This window comes from Tachypleus tridentatus, chromosome 10 (genome assembly GCF_004210375.1).
Source record: "Tachypleus tridentatus isolate NWPU-2018 chromosome 10, ASM421037v1, whole genome shotgun sequence".
In the NCBI taxonomy this organism is placed as follows: domain Eukaryota; kingdom Metazoa; phylum Arthropoda; class Merostomata; order Xiphosura; family Limulidae; genus Tachypleus; species Tachypleus tridentatus.
In genome coordinates this window covers 184911433-184932860 of record NC_134834.1, presented here as the reverse complement: position 1 = coordinate 184932860, position 21428 = coordinate 184911433, and the positions used below count along the sequence as shown (strand labels likewise).

Genomic DNA, 21428 nt, shown 5'->3' with positions numbered 1-21428 from the left:
AAATATCCTAGTGTTGTTTTAAAAGAGCTTACCGTATACATATCACTAACACGCTCCTGGCACCTAATATAGTCCTCATAATCAGCCAGCAGGAAAAATCTAATAATAAAAAGTCATTAATTTAAGAAAAGCTGCTATATTTTAGACAACAGGGGTCCAACATTTAACAAAACTTGCAATAAAAAGAGGTTACAAAATATTTAAATAAATGTACAAAATTCTGAAGGTATGGTTAATAAAAAGATATTACAAAACATTTAAATAATGTACAAAATTCTGAAAATTTGGTTAATAAAAAGACGTTACAGAATATTTAAATATCATCCAAAATTCTGAAGATTTGATTAATAAAAACACATTACAAAATATTTCAATAATGTAGAAAATTCTGAAGATCTGATTAATAAAAAGATGTTACAAAATATCTAAATAATGCACAAAATTCTAGAGATTTGTTAATAAAAAGATGTTACAAATATTTAAATATCATAAAACTTTCTACCTATCATGGTTCAGAAGAATGTTTGCTACATCTTTGAACTGATCAGGGTTATGTGGATTAAAGAAACCATTACCAATCTGATCAATACACTGTTTTAATTCAGGATTCTTGTTGTAGTAATCCCATGCATTGTACCTACAGTGAGAATAAGAAAAAAGTAAACCATTATACAAGTACCATTTTACAGCACAAACTATGATTACCCTTGGTTTGGATTCACTACCACTATATACGCAGCCAGCAGTTACCCTTGGCTCCAATTAAAGAAACAGACTATCAAAAATGATTATTCCTGTGAATAGAGTTACAGTATTAACACACACTGGTATGGGTTCAAGCTCTATATTTACAGACACTTTTGGCAATGAGTGGAAAGTGATTTTCATGTTAACAGTATGATCTTACACTTTTCTAAAGTTTCATTTGAATAGCTTCTAAAATCTCTGAAACGAATATAAAAAGTCTGTTTTTGGTAAAACTTTATATTTTATTTGTTATTGTTTTTACCCTAACACTACGCAGACTAAGTTAATTTCACCAACCACATAAGTACCCAAAAAAATATTAAATAAACCTAAGTAACACTTTCTTTTTCCTAGAATGCCTGCAAGTTGTAATACAATATTACAATTATTTATCCTTAACAGTTTGTATCTGATTTAATTTAATTGTTATATTACACTCTGAACCATTTCTTGCATCTAATCACATGGTTAAAGTTGTACAACACATGGTAAAAGCACAGCTCAGGTTATGTTATTAAATTACAAACAAGTGTGATGTAACAAGGGCAAGCTCCAACTAGAAATGTATTCAAAAATTTCTTAAGTTATAGAATTAAAACTTAAATAATATCAGAATTTGAGTTATTAACTGCATTTTGATGCTAAACATATCGAGAGGGTTAACCCTTAACTTCACAACATAACGTACATTCATGAAAAAATAAATTGGCACAAACCAAAATAAAAGACACAAAAGCCTAGGCCTTGTGCCTTTGTAATTGTTACTTGTTTTGGTAACACAAATAGTTCCCTTTTCTAATTTGTATCAAATTCTCACTAGGGAAAACGTTTTGATGTTCTAGACCATTGTTTACAGTAATTTATTTATAACCCATATTACACAGCAGTGACAGAACCATGTTGACATATTTCTTGATGTCTTACTGACTGTTCTTAACTGTCATCTTTCTTGTTTCCCTCCACTACCATTACTTCATGTTAAATTAACTCAAGATTTGTAATTTCCAAACTGCAACAAGCATATGTAAAACATTATAACATGAAAATTTCAGTTTTTTGTTTTTCTAAACCCTAATAATAATGACAACAAAAAAATTCTGTTCATTTCTTACATCAGCAGGTAAACCTGCAGTTCTTCTGGAATCAAATCCCATTAATTCAATATAATCCAGTATTTGTAACTCCGTAGTCCAGTTTAGTGCTTGGAAAACACCTCTATAAATTATTTATTGTACATTGTTCAAGTAAGTAGCTGTTGAAACATTGCTGGACTGGTTATAACTATTATGTGGACCATTATCCCCTACAGTTACACACTCAACTTTTACAATCATTATAACTGTTGTTTAAATTCTTTCAACAATTATCTTCCAGTGTTATAACCAAGTTTACTGTCACAACTTTTAGTAACATATATATACACACACACATATATTCTTACAATAAGCATCTTTAACATAAGTCTAAGCTAAAAAGAAATTGTTCTTACATTTATTTACTATGTTTCAAAAGGTACACATTTATTATTATTTATAATTATTCAAAAATAAACTTCTCAGGGCATTGTTGTTCAATCAATATCACAAATGTTGCAATTTGATGTTATTGTAACAAACAAATGTCAGGATATGATATCAAACATTATAATTCACAAAAGAAGTTGGTATCAGAAAAAAGACCCAAGTGTCTTTGGAAAGTGGACTTTCTTTCACCAGGAGTAAATGGCTCCAAAGATGCTCAAATTAGTGAATTTCTTTTTTTGATGTTATCAAAGATACAAAAATATCTTAAAACACTTTATACCCATTTCAGAAAAGTTCAAGAATTTTCTCTGAGCATTATTTGTTTTATAACACAATATAATTGTTTGTTTGTTTGCTTGTTTTTGAATTTCGCACAAAGCTACTCGAGGGCTATCTGCGTTAGCCGTCCCTAATTTAGTAGTGTAAGACTAAAGAGAAGGCAGCTAGTCATCACCACCCACCGATAACTCTTGGGCTACTCTTTTACCAACGAATAGTGGGATTGACTGTAACATTATAATGCCTCCAAGGCTGAAAGGGCGAGCATGTTTGGCGAGACGGGGATGCGAACTTGCGACCCTCAGATTACGAGTCACATGCCTTAACACGCTTGGTCATGCTGGGCCCACACAATATAATATCAATACACAAAACAGTGACTGTCAGATCAAATGGAACAAGATATTTACTGGTATCTGCTTATGATGATGAAGAAGTTAATTACTAACTGGGTTTTAATACCTTCTGTTTCAGTTTGGGAATAAATGGTTGCAGAGTATTGACCTCTTAACCATCTGATCTATCACAAGCTTTAAAGCAAATCCTTCACTCCATAAGTGTGTAACAGACTTAACATTATTTCTTTTACACTTTCCTGGATGCAAAATATGCCCCCCCCCACCCCATGTTTAGTGTTAAACGACTTACAGAGAAGAGCACTTCAGTGGAGTGGTGACAACAAAGCTGAACAATTTTAATAGTTTGATCTTAAGGTAGTACAGGTTCTTTACACTTAGACTGAATAGTAACAAATATGTTCTACAATCTCACCAAGTTATTGACCAATGGACTTAACACGTCCAACCCAAGGTCCAAACATAATCCTTATTTTCAAGCATTATATTCATAAACTTAAGAGGTTTACCCTTTTCTTTTTAATTCTTCAACTTCATCCACTGTCATTCCAAAGATAAAGATGTTTTCTGCCCCCATCTCTTCTTTCATTTCAATATTTGCTCCATCTAATGTTCCACAAGTGAGGGCACCATTAAGCTGTAAAAAATTAACAAAATAGATAAGGTTCTTATAAACAAAATGTACAGGAAATAGAACTTAAAAAAAAACTTTAATAAATCATATGAGACAGATAAAAGTACTTTTATTAAAATAAAACACTAGAAGGAAAAAACATAAGATATTACGACAATTTTCATTTGTAGTCACCCACAGTTTGTTTTATTTTTCCTGGCATATAGATATTTCACAGTTCCCATGTTCATTATTTTAGAGTTTAAACTAAAAAGACGATTAAATTGCCCAAATATACTTTTTTTTTTACTCAAAAAACTCTTAACAGATCCAAATTAAGAAAAAAGATAAGAGCATTCTTAAAGGATTGACTTCCATACATAGCTCACTGGATAGTCAGCATTTTGAAAATGATTTCTTCTACTTTTTTTCTGTCTATTTTCCTATACAAACATAACAAGTTTGTCATCTATTATACATCATTACACTTAAAAACTGCACATGCAGAGTTACATACAGTCAAAACCTTAACGTCCGAGACCTTAGGGCTCAAAACCAATACTGACGAGACTGAGTTTGGGACCTTGTGTTAAATTACAGAATGAAGAATAAAGCAAGAATAAAAATAACAAAGAAACTATTTTAACGTCTTAACTACAAATCTTTTACATGTTAACCCTACAATCTTTCTTTTGACATCTTATCCTATGAAAATAAAAACAAAAGAAAAATTTGAAAAATAACGAATGAATAACAAAAATCAAAAAGGTCAGCAAACAATGCAAAAGAAAAGTTTTGGTTGTTTTTCAAGAGTTTATGATGTTAGCGAATTTTATTACGATCTTTGAAGTCTAACAGGATCAAACAGATCCACTAGACATGTTGAATATCGGGGACAATGTTTAACGTAAATACTTACACCAGATGAAGTTCATGCAATCTTCTAGTAAGCTGATGTGTAATGCAATGCATAGAAGCAATTACTTTTGAATAGTGCTTGTTATAAAAATGATATGGGTTTATATGCTAGTGAAACTTTTAATAAATCTAGCTAGTTTTGCTTTCAAGACCTGTAAAACACCGAGATCCAAATGGTCCGAGAATGAGACCTTCCAATAGGCAGCCTTGAGACCTACAAGAGTGAATTCATGCTGGAAGTAATTACTTAAGTCAATACAGAAACTCTATAAACGTTTCATATAATCATTTCATGGGCTGTTAAACCATTTCTTTTTGTATAAAACAGAAACTGTAGGTAGCACACAGCTATTATCTGGTAAAATTCTCCTGAAGTTCATACAGAAGGTCTTGTGGCTGGTTTTTCGGATTCTGATAGGTGGAATATCTGAAACAATTTGTAGCAGGTAAACTACACTAGTTAGAAAAAGGTGGTAAAGTAAATAGTGCCTATTCAAAGGCGCCCGGTTACGTTACGTAACTCTGTAACTGTTCATCCAAAGGTGCCCAGTTACGTTCCATAACTCTATAACAGTCCATGAAAATGCGCCCGGTTACATTCCATAACCATATTATTGTACATTCAAAGGCACCTAGTTATGTTCCATAACTATATTACCATCCACCCAAAGGCAACTAATTATGGTCCATTCAAGAAATTTTAACCAAACAACAAGGTTAAATTGCTATAAATTACTAACAATCCATTCAATATACACTAATATTTCTCCTTTTCAAAGTTTACTTTCAACAACTTAGTGATGTTGAGAAAACCCACTTGTAGAGGAAAATATACATGTAAAAACGGCTCGTTTGGGTTGAGAAAATTTTTTACATAGAGGAGCGAACAACATTTCAACCTTCTTCGGTCATCGTTAGGTCAAAACGTTGTTCGCTCCTCTACATAAAAAATTTTCTCAACCCAAACAAGCTGTTTTTACATATATATTTTTCAACAACTTACTTACAAAGTGAGATCTTCCACTATTATTTTTCAGCTCACTTTAACAACCTGCTGATAAAGTAGTTTTCTGTGTCTGTTTATAATAGATAATTTTAATTTAATTAAACATTCAAAAAACTCATCATACTCACCATAAACTTCATGTTGCCAGTTCCTGAAGCTTCAGTTCCAGCTGTTGAGATCTGCTGGCTGAGGTCAGCTGCTGGGATAATCTTTTCAGCCAATGTGACTCTGTAGTTTTCCAAAAAGACAACCTTCAACTTGTCTCCCACCACAGGATCATTGTTTACTATATTGCCTACAGCACAGATCAGGCGGATGATCTGTTTAGCCATAAAGTATCCTGGAGCAGCCTAGTGTACAAGAACATTTTTGTTAGCCATAAAGTATCTTGTAGCAGCCTAGTGTACAAGAAAACTTTTGTTAGCCATAAAGTATCTTGTAGCAGCCCAGTGTACAAGAAAACTTTTGTTAGCCATAAAGTATCTTGTAGCAGCCTAGTGTACAAGAAAACTTTTGTTAGAAGATAATGTCTAAAACTAAGCTGTTCATTAAAGAAATATTAGTTTACAATATGATAAATAAGTTTTAAATTAGAAGGAAATGGCAGGGTAGGTGTAACAGATATACATTTATACATAAGTAAATAGCAGATATGCTTCACAGACACCTGCTTGAACAAATACCAATGTTTTAAAAAAATATTGTAATCCAATAACAATCTCAGAAACTCCAACTTGAGAAATTATGGAATATAAACATTTCTAAATTTCTATCAGAAGTGGGGGGACTTCTACAAAATCCAATGAAAGAAATGCTACTTAATAATCAATGATACCTTTTACTAATAGTTTGTGTTTTTATTATGAGTTTCTCCAGCCAATTTCTGGGATGTGAAAATCACATTTTAAACTTGGTCATACACAACTATATATCTAAATAAATTTTGCTAGTTTTTTGAAGATCAGTGTTCTTAAATCTAGATATACTGTTAAAAATAAAGCATTCTTTAAATAACCACAAATACATAAAGCTGAAAGAATACTTTAAATGCACGGTTAGAGTTGTACAGTCTGTTATAAGTTGTAATTATCTAAACTTATAATAAAAGTAAAGTTACATTTCCAAATTCACTGACATAATTGATAAATGTATCTCTGATGTAGTTACACACCATCGTCATTATAAAAGGACAAACCTTTCCTCCAATCATGACTGTCCTTGGCACAAATGGAGCCGAAGGATTTTGTTTGATGCGGTTGTACATGGTGATAATATGAAGAATGTTTAAAAGTTGCCTCTTGTACTCATGAATTCTTTTCACCTGAATGTCAAACATGGATGATGGGTTGATGTTGATACCATACTGTTTTTGAATCAAAGATGCCAACTTCATTTTGTTCTCCTGAAGACAAACAAATGCAAAAGTAAGAACAGGTTCAAATTCTTTATTTAGTAACTGTATTAATTAGTTACTGACTGAAATGTGGCTATTATGTCTCGTGAAGCTAGTGTGGATGCTACATGTCATCAAGCTTGTGTGGCTGTTATGTTTCATAAAACTAGCATTACATACTGAGATTCCGAGTCTATACTTATCCATCCATAATTGAATACGTAACAGTCATTGTCTGCAAACTGTCATATATTGAAAAATTATAAAAAAACGTCCCACAAAATTCTTTTCTATAAAATATTTTTATTTAATAAAAACAAGACAAATCATTCAGTTAAAACAAATGTACAGAACAGCAAAATGAAACATTACAATTACTGTGTTGAGCCACTTTCTTCAAGTACATCAACGTTTAATACAGTGACTCATTCACTTAACATAAGAAAATCAAATTACAACTTAACATGACACACAATATCTTTCAAAATCAACAAATATTTAGTTTCAAGAAATTTTATGTTAATTTGTGTCTTGAAAAAACTGCTAGGAACATGGTGATCACAAAAATGAATGCACAGCAAAATAAAAAGACAACAATCTCATATCTACCTCATTATTATGTATTACCATTGTTCTAAGCTCTAGTAATCACAGCAAGCCATGGATCAGTATTTGCTGTGCATAACTGCTATTCTTCTTGTAAGTTTAATTTTTTTTGTGTTCAGAATTAATTTGGAATGGTATATTTCAGACAAACATGCAAAGATATAAAAGTGGTATCTGTGGTAACCATATCTAATTTTAAAGTAACAACTTAAAGAGAAAACAGCTGGTTACATTGCCAAATCTTGGGCTACATAATTAGGTACAGAGACTTGGCCATTACTTTGATAATGCTAACGACATCAGGGTGTAGAGCATTAATTTTGTAGCAAAGGGATGAAAACCAGACTCCATCAGACTCACAGCCATCATTCTAACCACTAAGCCATGCCTACCTGCCAGAAGTAATGTGGTTAATATTTTAAACAAGGGTTGTAAGATCTGTGATGACAAGAAAACCCACTTGTAGAGAAAAATATGTGTGTAAAAAACGGCTGGTATGGGTAGAGAAAGTACTAGTAGAGGAGCAAACAACGTTTTGACCGTCTTCAGTCATTGTCAGGGTTGTAAGAAATATTCCAGAAGTTATATAGCTAATTGTTTAAAAAAGCAGTTTTGCAATATAGAACCCCAACAGCTTTGTGGAAGCTGATTCTAATACCTATTTTAGGTATTTCAACAGTGAAGGAGAAATTGACAGTTGGAAGTGGATAGAATCACTGATTTGAACCTAAAAGTTACCTGTTTTACAGTGTGGATGGTTCGTTTGAATCCACGATCGTTTACAAAGGCAGCCAGTTTTTTAAGTTCCTCCAAGTGTGTCAGCCATTTTTCTCCAATACGCTACAAATATATCAGTTATCAGAACACTACTTCAGCAATGTTTACTTCCAAATTGTGAATAGATGCTCCAAAATTCATTTTATGGTTACTATATCAATTAAATTATATTACAAATTTATCACTTTGACTTGTGAGAGAGGAAAAATATTTAAACATACAAGTATAAAAAACCAGTTACGTATCTTACACAATTCATGACAAGTTAAAACGAGCAATTTACAAAACTGTATTATGAAAACATTCATATTACATATTAAAGATGAGTTATACAACTAATCAAATCACTTACATCTGCAATAGCATCAGCAAGACCAGGATTACAAAGTGCCAACCATCGACGAGGAGTTATTCCATTAGTTTTATTCTGGAATTTTTCTGGACTACATTCATAGAAGTCTTTGAAACTAATGAATAAAGCAGTAGAGATTATAAAACAGCTCTTCCTCTCGGGACACAAAACAATGAAAGCGACAATAACATAATACATAAATGATGCTTTTTGTATTCACAGTGAAGAACCCATGTTCATTTGATGAAGTTCTTTACTACACATTTAGTTTTGTCAGTTGATAACTGATATCTTAGTCACTTATATTATTTTAAACAAACACTGTCATTTTCATAAAAACTTTGCTGCTTTTTCATTCACCTATACAATTGCATGTGCATATACTCAAGGTATGCACATACTAAATGGGAAAAATATTTTAGGGGTATCCAGGACCAATTTTTCATTTTCTATGGCCTAATTTACCGATTTTTATCAAAACAAAAATTTCACCATAAGTAGATAATTAATGTGTTATTATATCTAATAAAAAATGTTTCTTTGTAAAGCTAAACAGTAAGTTATCTGTGCTCTGCCCACTGCAAGTTTTAAAATTAGCATCACAAACCCTTAAGACTTCTGCTGAGCTAAAAACAAGATGCCATAACACCTGTACAAAACTTTGTAGCAATAACACATATCGCTAAGTGCATGTGTAAATGCTAACACTTACCCCCTTTTCTCTCGTGTTCGCCAAATTATTATTATAGATGTTAATATGCAGCCATGCCACAGATGGACTTGCCTAGTATATACTTTTAGTAGTATCTCAGTCCAATAAAAAAAAATGTATTCAAGTAATAATAAAAAATACTATGAAACAAGCCATTAACAGACACTCTGAATGTCTGTGTGTTACTTAACAAAGCACTAATGTATTCATTGTCACTTACCATCTCTTATGTACATTTCAACTTTCCAAACTTCTGTTTAATAAAAAGTGATAAAACTTTGCATCTTTCTCCCAGAAATACGTTGTTTGTCTCCAGTTAAAAACAGCTTTAGCATGTAACCAGTGGTATGCTCCAAAACTACTGAGGTAGTCAAACTAAAAAGAATTCTGAATCATTGACAAATTAAACTTTTGCCAATTATTTTTTATGACAGGAAGGGCAGGGGGCATCTTTAGTTATTACTCCACTGCACCTAACATAATCTTCAATGAACATAGTATTTCAACTCACCAATAGGACAACAAGTCACCTTGTACTTGATTGGCTGCCAAATGTATATCGCAACACATCACTATGCCAATAAAGATTCACACTTGCACTGTTACCAAAGCAACAAATTGTTGCACTTCATTATCTTTAAAACTATTTTCAGTTTACTACTGCAATAGCACCTAACAAAGAACCTTTCAAAACACTGAATACCTTGTGGCTCAATAAAAACCTAATATTTCAACATGGTTTTTAGCCTGTAGCTTTTATGATAACACCTATCCAAATCTAAAATATACTTAAAACAATATTTTGTTTTGTACATCAGAATGGCTGGTATGGGTATTACCACTTATTAATAAACAGAGAATGTTTCGACCTACCTAGGTCATCTTCAGGTTAAGAAAGAGATAATTTCACACTCTCTCTTTCTTAACCTGAAGATGACCTGTATAAACAACAAGTACCCTAATCATATATAAGCTAATTTGTTATCTTTGATGACAAATATTTCATACATGGAAGTTAGGTTTATGACACTCATTCTATTATACCACTTCTGTAGGATTTTACTGTTTTTGTTTGATTTGAATTTCCCACAAAGAAACATTATGGGGGCTATCTGCACTAACTATCCCTAATGTAGCCATGAGAGACTAAAGGGAAGGCAGATAGTCAATATCACCCACTGCAAACTCTTGGACTACTCTCTTATCACAAATAGTGGGACTGATCATCACATTATAATACCTCCACAGCTGAAAAGGTGAGCACATTTGTTGTGAGAGGGATTCAAACCTGCAACCTGTAGGTTGCAAGTCAAGTGCCCTAACAACCTGGCCTTGCTCTCTTTGTACTAATGAATTGTCAATAATAACTGACTTAGAACTTAAGCTGGAAATGAAACTAAGATTATTTTGGAACCTCCACATTCTGTATTCTGTCTGTAATTTAACAATTTTCGATTTTGCCAAACAAGTCTTGGTCTCCATAGGTCATCCTAGTGCAATGTCAGTAATATCAAACTTGATTGAAAGTTAGAAAAAATCATACTTTTACACTTCTATATACAACCCAAGTTATTTTATTTGTCTGTTTTTCATTAATCATGATGACAATTTCTGGAACAAAGTAAAAAGTTAGCTCCAAAATAGAATGAAAACCTATTTTTTTAAAGAATATTCATAATTCAGTAATAGTAATAGGGCAGATGTTCACTTCCAGATGTACATCCACCTGTTTCAAAACCCATTACTGATCAACACTGCCAAGTCAACACATTCCCAATTTTAAGAGTCGCATTTTTCTATAGATAATGACAACTGGGATGTGGGAAAGATGGAATTAGAGTTTTAAGGAACTTTCTACAACCTCCTAATATAAACCAGCAATTTTCTAGAACTTCTGATCCTGAAAAGTTATTTTCAAAATTCCATGACTTTCTAAGATTTTAACATTCTGGTAAACCATGTTTTGCATTACTCAGTTTTGTAGTTAAAAGCAACAAAGCACTTATGTGAAATAATGAACGTTGTTTTTTTTAATGTGCATTATTATTTCTATCTATTAACTGAATGAACTGGGCTCAGTTAAAGACCTGAAACAAGTTACACCACCAAAAACAAAGAAAATGTAATTTTTTCTCATTCAATAGGTTCACATTCATTTTACATTTTTTAGCATTCCATTAAATATAATTTACATGTCTGCCTTCAAGATTTCAGAATGAATCCTAGCTACACCATTCACTGCATGAGAACCAACAATAGCCAGATGAGCCATGTTTATTCTCTTCTCGCCTTCTTCTTCCACCAATGACATGCGGCGTAACCGATCAACGTCACCAGGATACTTTTTTTTTATTTGCTGCAGGATACAAAAACATTTTTAGACAATGGATATGTTAGAATTACAAAAAAACAAACATATGTCAAGACAATGGAATGTTTACAAAGGTCAAAATATATAGTTAGAAAACATGATTTCTGCAAAGAAGAAGAAACACCATGCAAGGACATTCTGATAATTCAACAGATAATTACATTGTTAAGATCTGAAATTACTACAAAATACAACTAGATGAACATCATACAAAGGTAAATGGAAACACAACAGATAAACATTCAACAAAATTAAATGTCAAACAACAGATTAACATCCTATAAATGTGCAAAGAAAAACAACAGATGAAGATGCTAAAAGTTAAATTGATAAACGACCTACAAAAAGTAACAAAAAACAAATATAGTTGATGAATTAAGACCATAGAAAGCTCATTAAGATGATGTCAGAGTTCCCACAAACAGACAGACAACAAACATTGAAAAAGACATTAGATATGGACCTTCTGAATGGCAAACAAAAGAATCAATGTTTTGTAAAGATAAACAGAAAATACTCAAATATTGATAATATCAAGGCAGACAAAATAACCAAACTATTCATACTTGAATTTTACATTCAAAATAATAAAGATAAAAAAATTAACTTGTTAATCAAATAATAACAACCAAGCAAAAAATAATATAATTTTATTATATTTTTACTTTAAAATGAGACTAGTTCTAAGACCTCTAAATTTATTACATATCTTTAAATTTTTTCAAACTTAACATAATGCTATTGATACATATAACACCAAACATTAAAAGCAGTAACAATTATGTTCTTAATTAGTGAAAAAAATCAAAACTATAGATTATTAAACTCACATCCAAATGTCTAGCATTAATTTCATAAATGATTTGCAGGTGACGAGGTAAAATTCTCTCCAGCAGGTGGACGGGCCAGCGCTCCAAAGCTTCAGGTAACACTGTGTGATTAGTGTAGGCACACGTTTTACAGCTAATCTCCCAAGCCTAAATAAGAAGATTGTCCAAATTGTTGAAGATTGTATTAATCAAAACAGTTACTGATAATGACGACAAGAGTAAGTGATTAGATTTATAATCATGTAAGGCAAAGTTAGGGATAACTAAATCACTAATTAATTTATCCAAGATACAATAACAGCAACTTTTACCCATAACACCAAGTCCTCATTAGGTTGTATTTAGTAAAGCATTGTGCATTTCAGTAAACATTAAAAGGTCCATGATAGCAAGTGAAAGATTTGCAGGTAGCAATAAAATAGTTTTTTACTTGCCAGAGTTATCTGTAATTATGATATTGTCTTTTACTAGATCATGGGTGGTACCAGTGTGATGTTTCAGTCTCAATTTCATTTACTCAATGTTTGAAGACAAAATAACACTTTCTTCTCATTTACAATATTACTTATTCATGCTATAATTAGGCCTAATATCAAGTCAATGATCCATCTGCTCTTCAGGAAAATCTATGCAATGGAATCAGGAAGTATCTTCAGCCACATTAATCATGATTGCTCTATTTAACAGTGACTAGACTACCGTTATCAAATAATGTCAACCATCTTCTCCAGTTCTTTGTTATAGAAGTCAAGCATCTGATAGCCTGTCAAGTACTTCAGATTGCAAATGATCAGCCCTCATTTTAATATGAAAATTTGGTAGAGTTGGCTTTTCAGTTTTACAATTACTGGTGCATCACTTAAATACAGAGTATGGTCATCATGGAGAGCAAAATCAATTTAGCACCAGTTTTAACTGGCTGAAATGAAAGAGCAGATAAGGTCTGAGCATTCTTGTCACCTTCTCTCTCTGAAAGAGTAATTTTCAAGCTATCTGGACTCATTTGGCAAGATGTGACCAATCTCCCAAAAACAACCCACGAAAGTTTGATGTGGTGGAAACAGGCTGCATTGTTGATAAGGATCAAGTTGGTGCCAACTGTAACAATGCATTCCAGCACAACTTGTCTTAGAATGTGTTCTCTATAGGATTAAGTTGGTGCCAACTGTAACAATGCATTCCAGCACAACTTGTCTTAGAATGTGTTCTCTATAGGATTAAGTTGGTGCCAACTGTAACAATGCATTCCAGCACAACTTGTCTTAGAATGTGTTCTCTATAGGAATAAGTTGGTGCCAACTGTAACAATGCATTCCAGCACAACTTGTCTTAGAATGTGTTCTCTATAGGATCAAGTCAGTGCCAACTGTAACAATGCATTCCAGCACAACTTGTCTTAGAATGTGTTCTCTATAGGATTAAGTTGGTGCCAACTGTAACAATGCATTCCAGCACAACTTGTCTTAGAATGTGTTCTCTATAGGATTAAGTTGGTGCCAACTGTAACAATGCATTCCAGCACAACTTGTCTTAGAATGTGTTCTCTATAGGAATAAGTTGGTGCCAACTGTAACAATGCATTCCAGCACAACTTGTCTTAGAATGTGTTCTCTATAGGATTAAGTTGGTGCCAACTGTAACAATGCATTCCAGCACAACTTGTCTTAGAATGTGTTCTCTATAGGATTAAGTTGGTGCCAACTGTAACAATGCATTCCAGCACAACTTGTCTTAGAATGTGTTCTCTATAGGAATAAGTTGGTGCCAACTGTAACAATGCATTCCAGCACAACTTGTCTTAGAATGTGTTCTCTATAGGATTAAGTTGGTGCCAACTGTAACAATGCATTCCAGCACAACTTGTCTTAGAATGTGTTCTCTATAGGATTAAGTTGGTGCCAACTGTAACAATGCATTCCAGCACAACTTGTCTTAGAATGTGTTCTCTATAGGATTAAGTTGGTGCCAACTGTAACAATGCATTCCAGCACAACTTGTCTTAGAATGTGTTCTCTATAGGATTAAGTTGGTGCCAACTGTAACAATGCATTCCAGCACAACTTATCTTAGAATGTGTTCTCTATAGGATTAAGTCTATTCCAACTGTACCAACATGTGGCAGCACAAGTGGTCTTAAAATGTGATCTCTATAACATATGACAGTAATGGTAACATTCTGCTAGATGTAAAGGTGAGTACATCTAGCAGTACTTACTGCTGAATACACTATGCCTCAGTCACTGCCACTTGATTTACATGAAATGGGATTTGATCTAATTCCAATTTATTTTTATACGAGTTTGTTATCTGAATGGAAACTAAAGTATACCCACCACCCACCTGCACCTCACTGTACATTTTTTGTATAGATCAGCTTTGAGATATCTGTTTCTAATTATCTTTATATTGAAATAGGATTCGACTGCATCTGGAAACACCCAAGTATCCATCAGCTTGTACTATGAACAACAATCCACCTTGTCCACACTTCCAGGAAACTCTGCCATTGATTGGAAAGAAGTTCCATATCCTGGAACATGTTCAATAAGCAAACCTAACTTAAGTTTTCCTTGGACAATTGAAAATATATTCTATATCAAGACACATGACTTCTTTAGCAAATCTTTCTCGGTTGTAAGAAAATGTTTTCTGTGATGACAAGAAACCCACTTTAAGTGAAAATGGGTCTCAGGATGGCTGGTATGGATACTAACACTTTTACCAAAATAAAGCAGAGAACAACCTTCTTAAGAAAACATTTTCTTGTAACTTCAGGTTAACAAAGATGTTCTAAGAAGTTCCTCATTATGTAGACACTGTTCGTGCTTATGTAGTTAGCACACTTTCAGCTCTTCTTTTAAACTCTTACACATTTTAAAGCAAAAAATAAGACAAGTCTGTGGGAGATCATTATTTATAGTATAGGCGAGAAATAAAGGAAATATCCAATCAGATATTAATTTTTCCCATGAAACAAATTATCAGATAAATCTTTCATCAAATGGTTATCTTACAATAATATTTTCCCATGATATATCCCCAATAGGTGTTATGTCATATAGCTTATTAGTGCTTTATACTAGCTCCTAAACAAAATAACATTTTCCTGATGTTAAATAACAACAGCCCTGGTAGTTGTTATGTAATTTAAATAAATATTATTTCCACCTGCTTTGCTGCAGTTATAGGTAACAGGTTGCTGCTGTAATGGCTGCAGCAACAATAAGTACAACCTAAACAATAATTTCAAGCACAAGATCAGAGATACAAGTCATTGTCTTTTGCTTCCTGGTGTCTCATTCCCTAAAAGGGCCTGCAATGGTCACTCATTCACGAGGAATTTATCCCCTTCTACATCCTTATTAGCTTTCCAATAAATACTGACAAAGTAACTAGTTTAATACTGTACATAAATGAAATAGTAATTCATGCCTGCAATCCATTTTCAACATGGATGGCCAAGACTCTTGTCATTTGCATTTAATGACAAGTTAATCAAATGCCTGGTTTGCTGAACACAAATAAGGGGTTGGGATAGTTACATTTTATAATAGTAGTTTTGTCTTAATTTTTGACACAGCTTTAATATCATAAATTCTAATAATTCCTTTAAAATTATAAGTAGCACTTGTAAATTCGTGGGCAGTTATGACAGAATGTGTACCTTATCATGTCCCAGATCAGATTATCCACATTAAGGTGGTATAGGTTATAACTTATTTCTGATACAACTACAATACAAAATGTCCTAGATTTGACCATACAGAAACCTTATTAAATCAAAAATTACTAATCCAATGGAAATATTGTATAATATTACCTTATCCCATGTCAGGCCTTCCACATCCACTAGAATCCTCATTAGCTCAGGAATTGCTAAGGCAGGATGTGTATCATTCAACTGAATAGCCACCTGTAATTATATATAAAAGTTATCAGAGGAAATGAACAGAAATGGTTGAGGAAGTTATGTGAATCACCAAGTCATGTGACAATGACAGTGACATAAAAGTGCCAATAGAACAAAACATAACAAAACTACATTTTGATATTGTTTGGCATTTCATAAGTATTGGATATCAGTAAAAACTGCTCGCCTTTAGAGAAGTATGTAACAGCTCTATCCATGGCAAAACATGTATAAACTCAGATCATAAAAATGAGGTCAAATCTGGAATTAAAATTTTCCAAGACAGGAATATCCTCTGTACTTAAATGTCATTGGAAAACAAAGGAATAAAAAATACATGTCATACCCTGGGCATTATAAGTAAACTGTGACATTTTGTAAAAGATGAAAATTCACAAATGTCAAGGTCAATGTCAAAACCTGTCTATGTGTTCCAATCAACAGAAGATGATATAATTAAAAGGATCTCCATTTGAAATGACACACACCATGCTGATATAAAGTTGCTTCCATATTTGTCACATACTTTGAACTGCTGGAAAATGAAATGGATATCAGTGTTAATAGATGAAAAGACATAACACACAATGGGTGCCAAGTACCATCATTCTTGTACACCAGAATTATTATGGATAGAAAGTATGCAGTGAAGAATGGTGTCCTATGGACCAGCAAAAAAAAAAAAGATTACTATTACAGTTTTTTTTTTCAATAGAAGACTAGGCTTTAGAGTTTTTGTCAAGATGCATAGTTATCAGATAAGCATGACTAAACATGACAATATTGTTATAAATATCAGAAATAAAAGGCTTTCTCTGCACAGTAACATTCTCTTCTTAACCTCTTCTCAATGAAAGGTCTTGTGACTGTGTCAAAGACCCAATAAATAAAACAATAAAACTTTTTCTTCAATTATTTGATAAGCATTTAACATTTAAAACTCTGAAACTTTACAAGGTTTCTTAAGGCTTTCTAAAAAGCTAAATGTTTGACCTAAAAACCTCCTATATCATGATATTTGACTGGATTTATGTTAAGCCTAAATGTAATATTGTATAATGGAATTGGAAAGAAATGCAGGATAAAATTCTCAAATGAACACAATGAAATGTATCACAAACACAAAAGAAAACTGATTTGTATCTTTTTTAATATAAACAACAAACAAAAATTAGTCTATACCTTTTCATGGAATCTATCAAAGGACGTGCGAACAGGGTCCCTGCTTCCAAACTTTGAAGACTTAAAACGGCGAATAATATCTTGAAGTGTTGCAGCAACCATGAAGTACTCTTGTTTTAGACGTAACTCCTTCCCTTCAAAGAACTGAGAAATAAAGTAAACACTACTTACATATAAAGCAAAACTCTTGAGCCAACAAGTCTTTAATACAAATCCTAGTCTGAAGTTGTTTCTCACAGAGTATCAATGACACTTGGATGAGAGATTGGCTACATATGCTCACTTTTGTGCTTAGCAAGATGTAATTAATTACAGATCAATTTCACAGAAACAAATCACCAAGAAAACTTTAACAGTTAAGTGCCAAAATCAACAACAATGTTTACAATCTGATACTAAACAGTTGTAATAAAAATTGATAACAAGGAACCAATGATAATTATGAGCTTATCAAAATGTTGCACATTTATAATAGTTTCTCTCACTAACCCTACAACCTAACCCCAAATTTTATTTTGTAATAAAAATATAAATACACTGAATGACAGTTTGACTCAACCCCAAATATAATTTATTATATCTTTTTAAGTAAAGAAAAGCATTACAACTCTATAATGTTTATTTGTTTAAAGACTGTAATTATACACCATGGCTTTTCTTACTAGTCTGTGATAAGCATGGCTGGATGTAAATTCATTAAACTTTTTAATTCTTAAAACTAGTTTCATCTGATTATGGCTAATACTTCATTAAAGGTTTATTATTTTCCTGGTAAAATAACACACTGGAACTGATAAAATAAATATGTAACTTACATTATCATTAGGGTATAACACCCTGGAAATGTTTTCTGCTAGGTTCCTATCACACACAGCTTGAATATAGTCACCATCATTGACTGTAATATTAAAACAAAAATTATGTTAACTCCTGTTTAAATCTTTAAATTACTAGTTCTTAGGGTTTGGTTCATCAAACAACAACTAACTCTGATAAATTAATTACATTTCTTTTTTGGAAGGTTATGTAAAATATAATATGATAAAACTTATTAAAAATAAACATCATAATAACGCACAAAAATTATACTGAATGAATTTTTAAACAAATTAATAAACATAAAACAACTGCACAACTTGAGTAAAATTTCTCAACTCACAGATAACAATTTAATCTTGCAATTTTTTTTCTGAGAAAACAGCAACACTTATTTTTATCAGTTTTGTTTAAAATATATTTTATTCATATCAGCAACATATACAGATCAACCCCTCCTTATTATGCAACATTTTCTTGGTCCTTATCACAGCAACCACTTATATATAAATTGATTTTTAAATCCTAATTTTCCAAGTTTGTACTTTCTAAATAAAGATTTTCAGAACTACCAAACATTGATGTTGGTTTTATTCTTTTTATTTTATTACACTGCACTGCCCTTTAATCCTTGTTTGTGTTACTAAGCACAATGGGCTATCTGTACTGTGCCCACTGCAGGTATCAAAACCCAGTTACTATCTTGAAGAAGAATAGTAAACCATTCAAAGTGCTCGAATTTTGGATTTAGTTTGAAAATGAACCCAGTTATACTGTTATGTACTAAGCCTGAGACTCTATATTTTAGTGTAAAACTAACACAAACTTTTAATTTCATATGAAACTTTAAACAACTCTTTTGTAAACACACAGAAACATACGATTTCAGTAATTTATCATTATATCAATTTTTTTTAAAGTTCTGTCTTAGAAAGTTCATATTCAACAGACTTAAAAAATATACGTATTTTTATTTCATTCTCAATTTTACAATCCTCAACTGGTTATATATATTTAAACATTTGTGAAGACAGTTGTACATTTCTCATTATGACAAGTCTTTCTCATAAGACACACAACACATTCTTAAATGTCTTCACTGGACTTTATTATAGTATATACGTGTATATATACACACACACATTTTAATCATTAGTAAATTATACATGGAGATACTTACAAAACTTCAAATTAAAACTGATTGGAGACTTAGCTGACCACAGACGCATGGTATTAACAACATTATTACGGAACCCAGGAATTGGGCTGTCATAAGGCATAGCAAAAACAATCTAAAAGAGAAAGTCAATTTGACAATTGTTAAGATATTAGGTTTCTGATTTGAAAACCAGTTAGTTTGAAATCGCAAACTAACTCTAATACTTATTTCACCATTTACTTTCAAGTAAGTGTTATGTGCCCAGCACTAACAAAATATTAATAAATGCATATAAAATTAATTATTTTGTAGACAGTCAAAAGTATTTCAATGCTAAAAATTACTGTTTCAAGTGAACTACTGACTCATTAATTCACACAGCATAAAATAAAGCTTATAAAAAATTCATGAACTTGAATTTTATTCAAAACAAATACAAACTAAATTATTTATTTATATTTCAAATGAAAACCAAGACCAGGACTTCAATAATCAATCTTTTAAAACGTAAAAAAAATGGTAAAAGGAAAAACATAAATTTTTATTTTGACAAATACTATCATCAAAGTTCTTGAGACACTCAAAGAATAAGTAACAAGGGTAGGATGTCAGGTTTATATCTAAATGTTTGAAATAAACATAATCCAAAATTGTAAATCTTAAATTAGTAATATACCTTCTTTTATTAAAACTTAAGTCCACTGGTAGAACAATGGTAAGTCTCTAAGCTTACAATGCTAAAATCTGTGGTTTGATTACCCCAGTAGAAACAACAAATAGCCCAATGTGGCTTGTTTCTAATACAAACAAACAAATTTAAATCATATATCCAGACTTTCACCTTTAACCTTATGTGCATGGGTTGAGGTCAAAGTGCACATGCCACGACTTTTTACAAAATGCCATTCAACATGGTGTCATATACTCAGTGTCAGAGCCATCAACTATTCATTTAGTTCTATACTGTTGATTTAGCAACAATTTAAGGCAGAAGAGAATATATAGCAAATACCATGTAAACAAATGTTAACAAAACTGTAGATATGCATTTCAAAAGCAACATGTTAGATGTAGAAAATTATTTTTATTCTTTGCATGATACTTCCCACAAACTTGAGTTTGTCAGAGTCTTAAGTCAACAAACCAACATACTTTGCCTCAGATACATATCTTAAGCACAAATGCATTTGTAACAAATCTGAATTTTTGTGTACAACATATTTGTACCCTTGACTAAAAGTTTGCTAAACTTCATGTATATACATGTAATAAATTTGAAATTATAGCTTACATTTCTTCTTTGATCTAATACACATTCAATTAATGGATCTTGGACATCAAACAATAATGATTAATAATTCTAAATATCAATTTTAACCACATTTTAAAGGCTAAATAAACAGGCTAAGTTGCTTTATAGTTTATATTCATTATAGGGTTTTACTATACAGTTAATGACTGGCATTAAGAAATTGCTTGCTCTAAAACTGATTTTAAAAAATCAACTTTAAAATAAATGTAACACAAATTATAGGCAGAAGAAACAGTTTAAACCTTGTAATAGGAAAACAAAGCACAAGAGAAACACACTTTACCAGTCAGTTCCTTTTAGAACAAAAGTTTACTTTTATTTAAAGTTTTTAATTTACCTTTATTAACATAAAAAAAACTTTAATATTATTTAGAAAAGTAGCAAGTACTTTATCTGTAAATAGATTAGGACTTTTGATCATTTAAAAATTCTTCTTTGGACCAGAATTTCACGTTTTAATGAAGAAGAAAAACAAGAAACATTTAAAAATCTTAAATCATTATTTTTTATTATTCAAAAATCTACGTGCTTTTGTTTTATTTTTTACATGGTAAAACTAATATTGT

At 31.8% G+C, this 21428-nt stretch overlaps 1 protein-coding gene across 6 annotated transcripts in view; it reads right to left on the bottom strand.

Moving 5' to 3' along the window:
- Positions 1-21428, bottom strand: part of LOC143231111 (glycogen phosphorylase-like) — a 53804-nt gene that overhangs the window by 5278 nt on the left and 27098 nt on the right. For all 6 annotated transcript variants that reach the window (XM_076465716.1, XM_076465715.1, XM_076465717.1 and 3 more), the window contains 13 exons: positions 19572-19683; positions 18391-18473; positions 17576-17719; positions 16304-16396; positions 12484-12630; positions 11475-11638; positions 8571-8685; positions 8180-8281; positions 6638-6844; positions 5571-5792; positions 3415-3542; positions 503-637; positions 33-99 (listed from right to left, as the gene is read on the bottom strand). In XM_076465716.1, the coding sequence (XP_076321831.1) occupies positions 33-99; positions 503-637; positions 3415-3542; positions 5571-5792; positions 6638-6844; positions 8180-8281; positions 8571-8685; positions 11475-11638; positions 12484-12630; positions 16304-16396; positions 17576-17719; positions 18391-18473; positions 19572-19683 (1719 nt within the window). The remainder of the gene's footprint in view (positions 1-32; positions 100-502; positions 638-3414; positions 3543-5570; positions 5793-6637; positions 6845-8179; positions 8282-8570; positions 8686-11474; positions 11639-12483; positions 12631-16303; positions 16397-17575; positions 17720-18390; positions 18474-19571; positions 19684-21428) is intronic.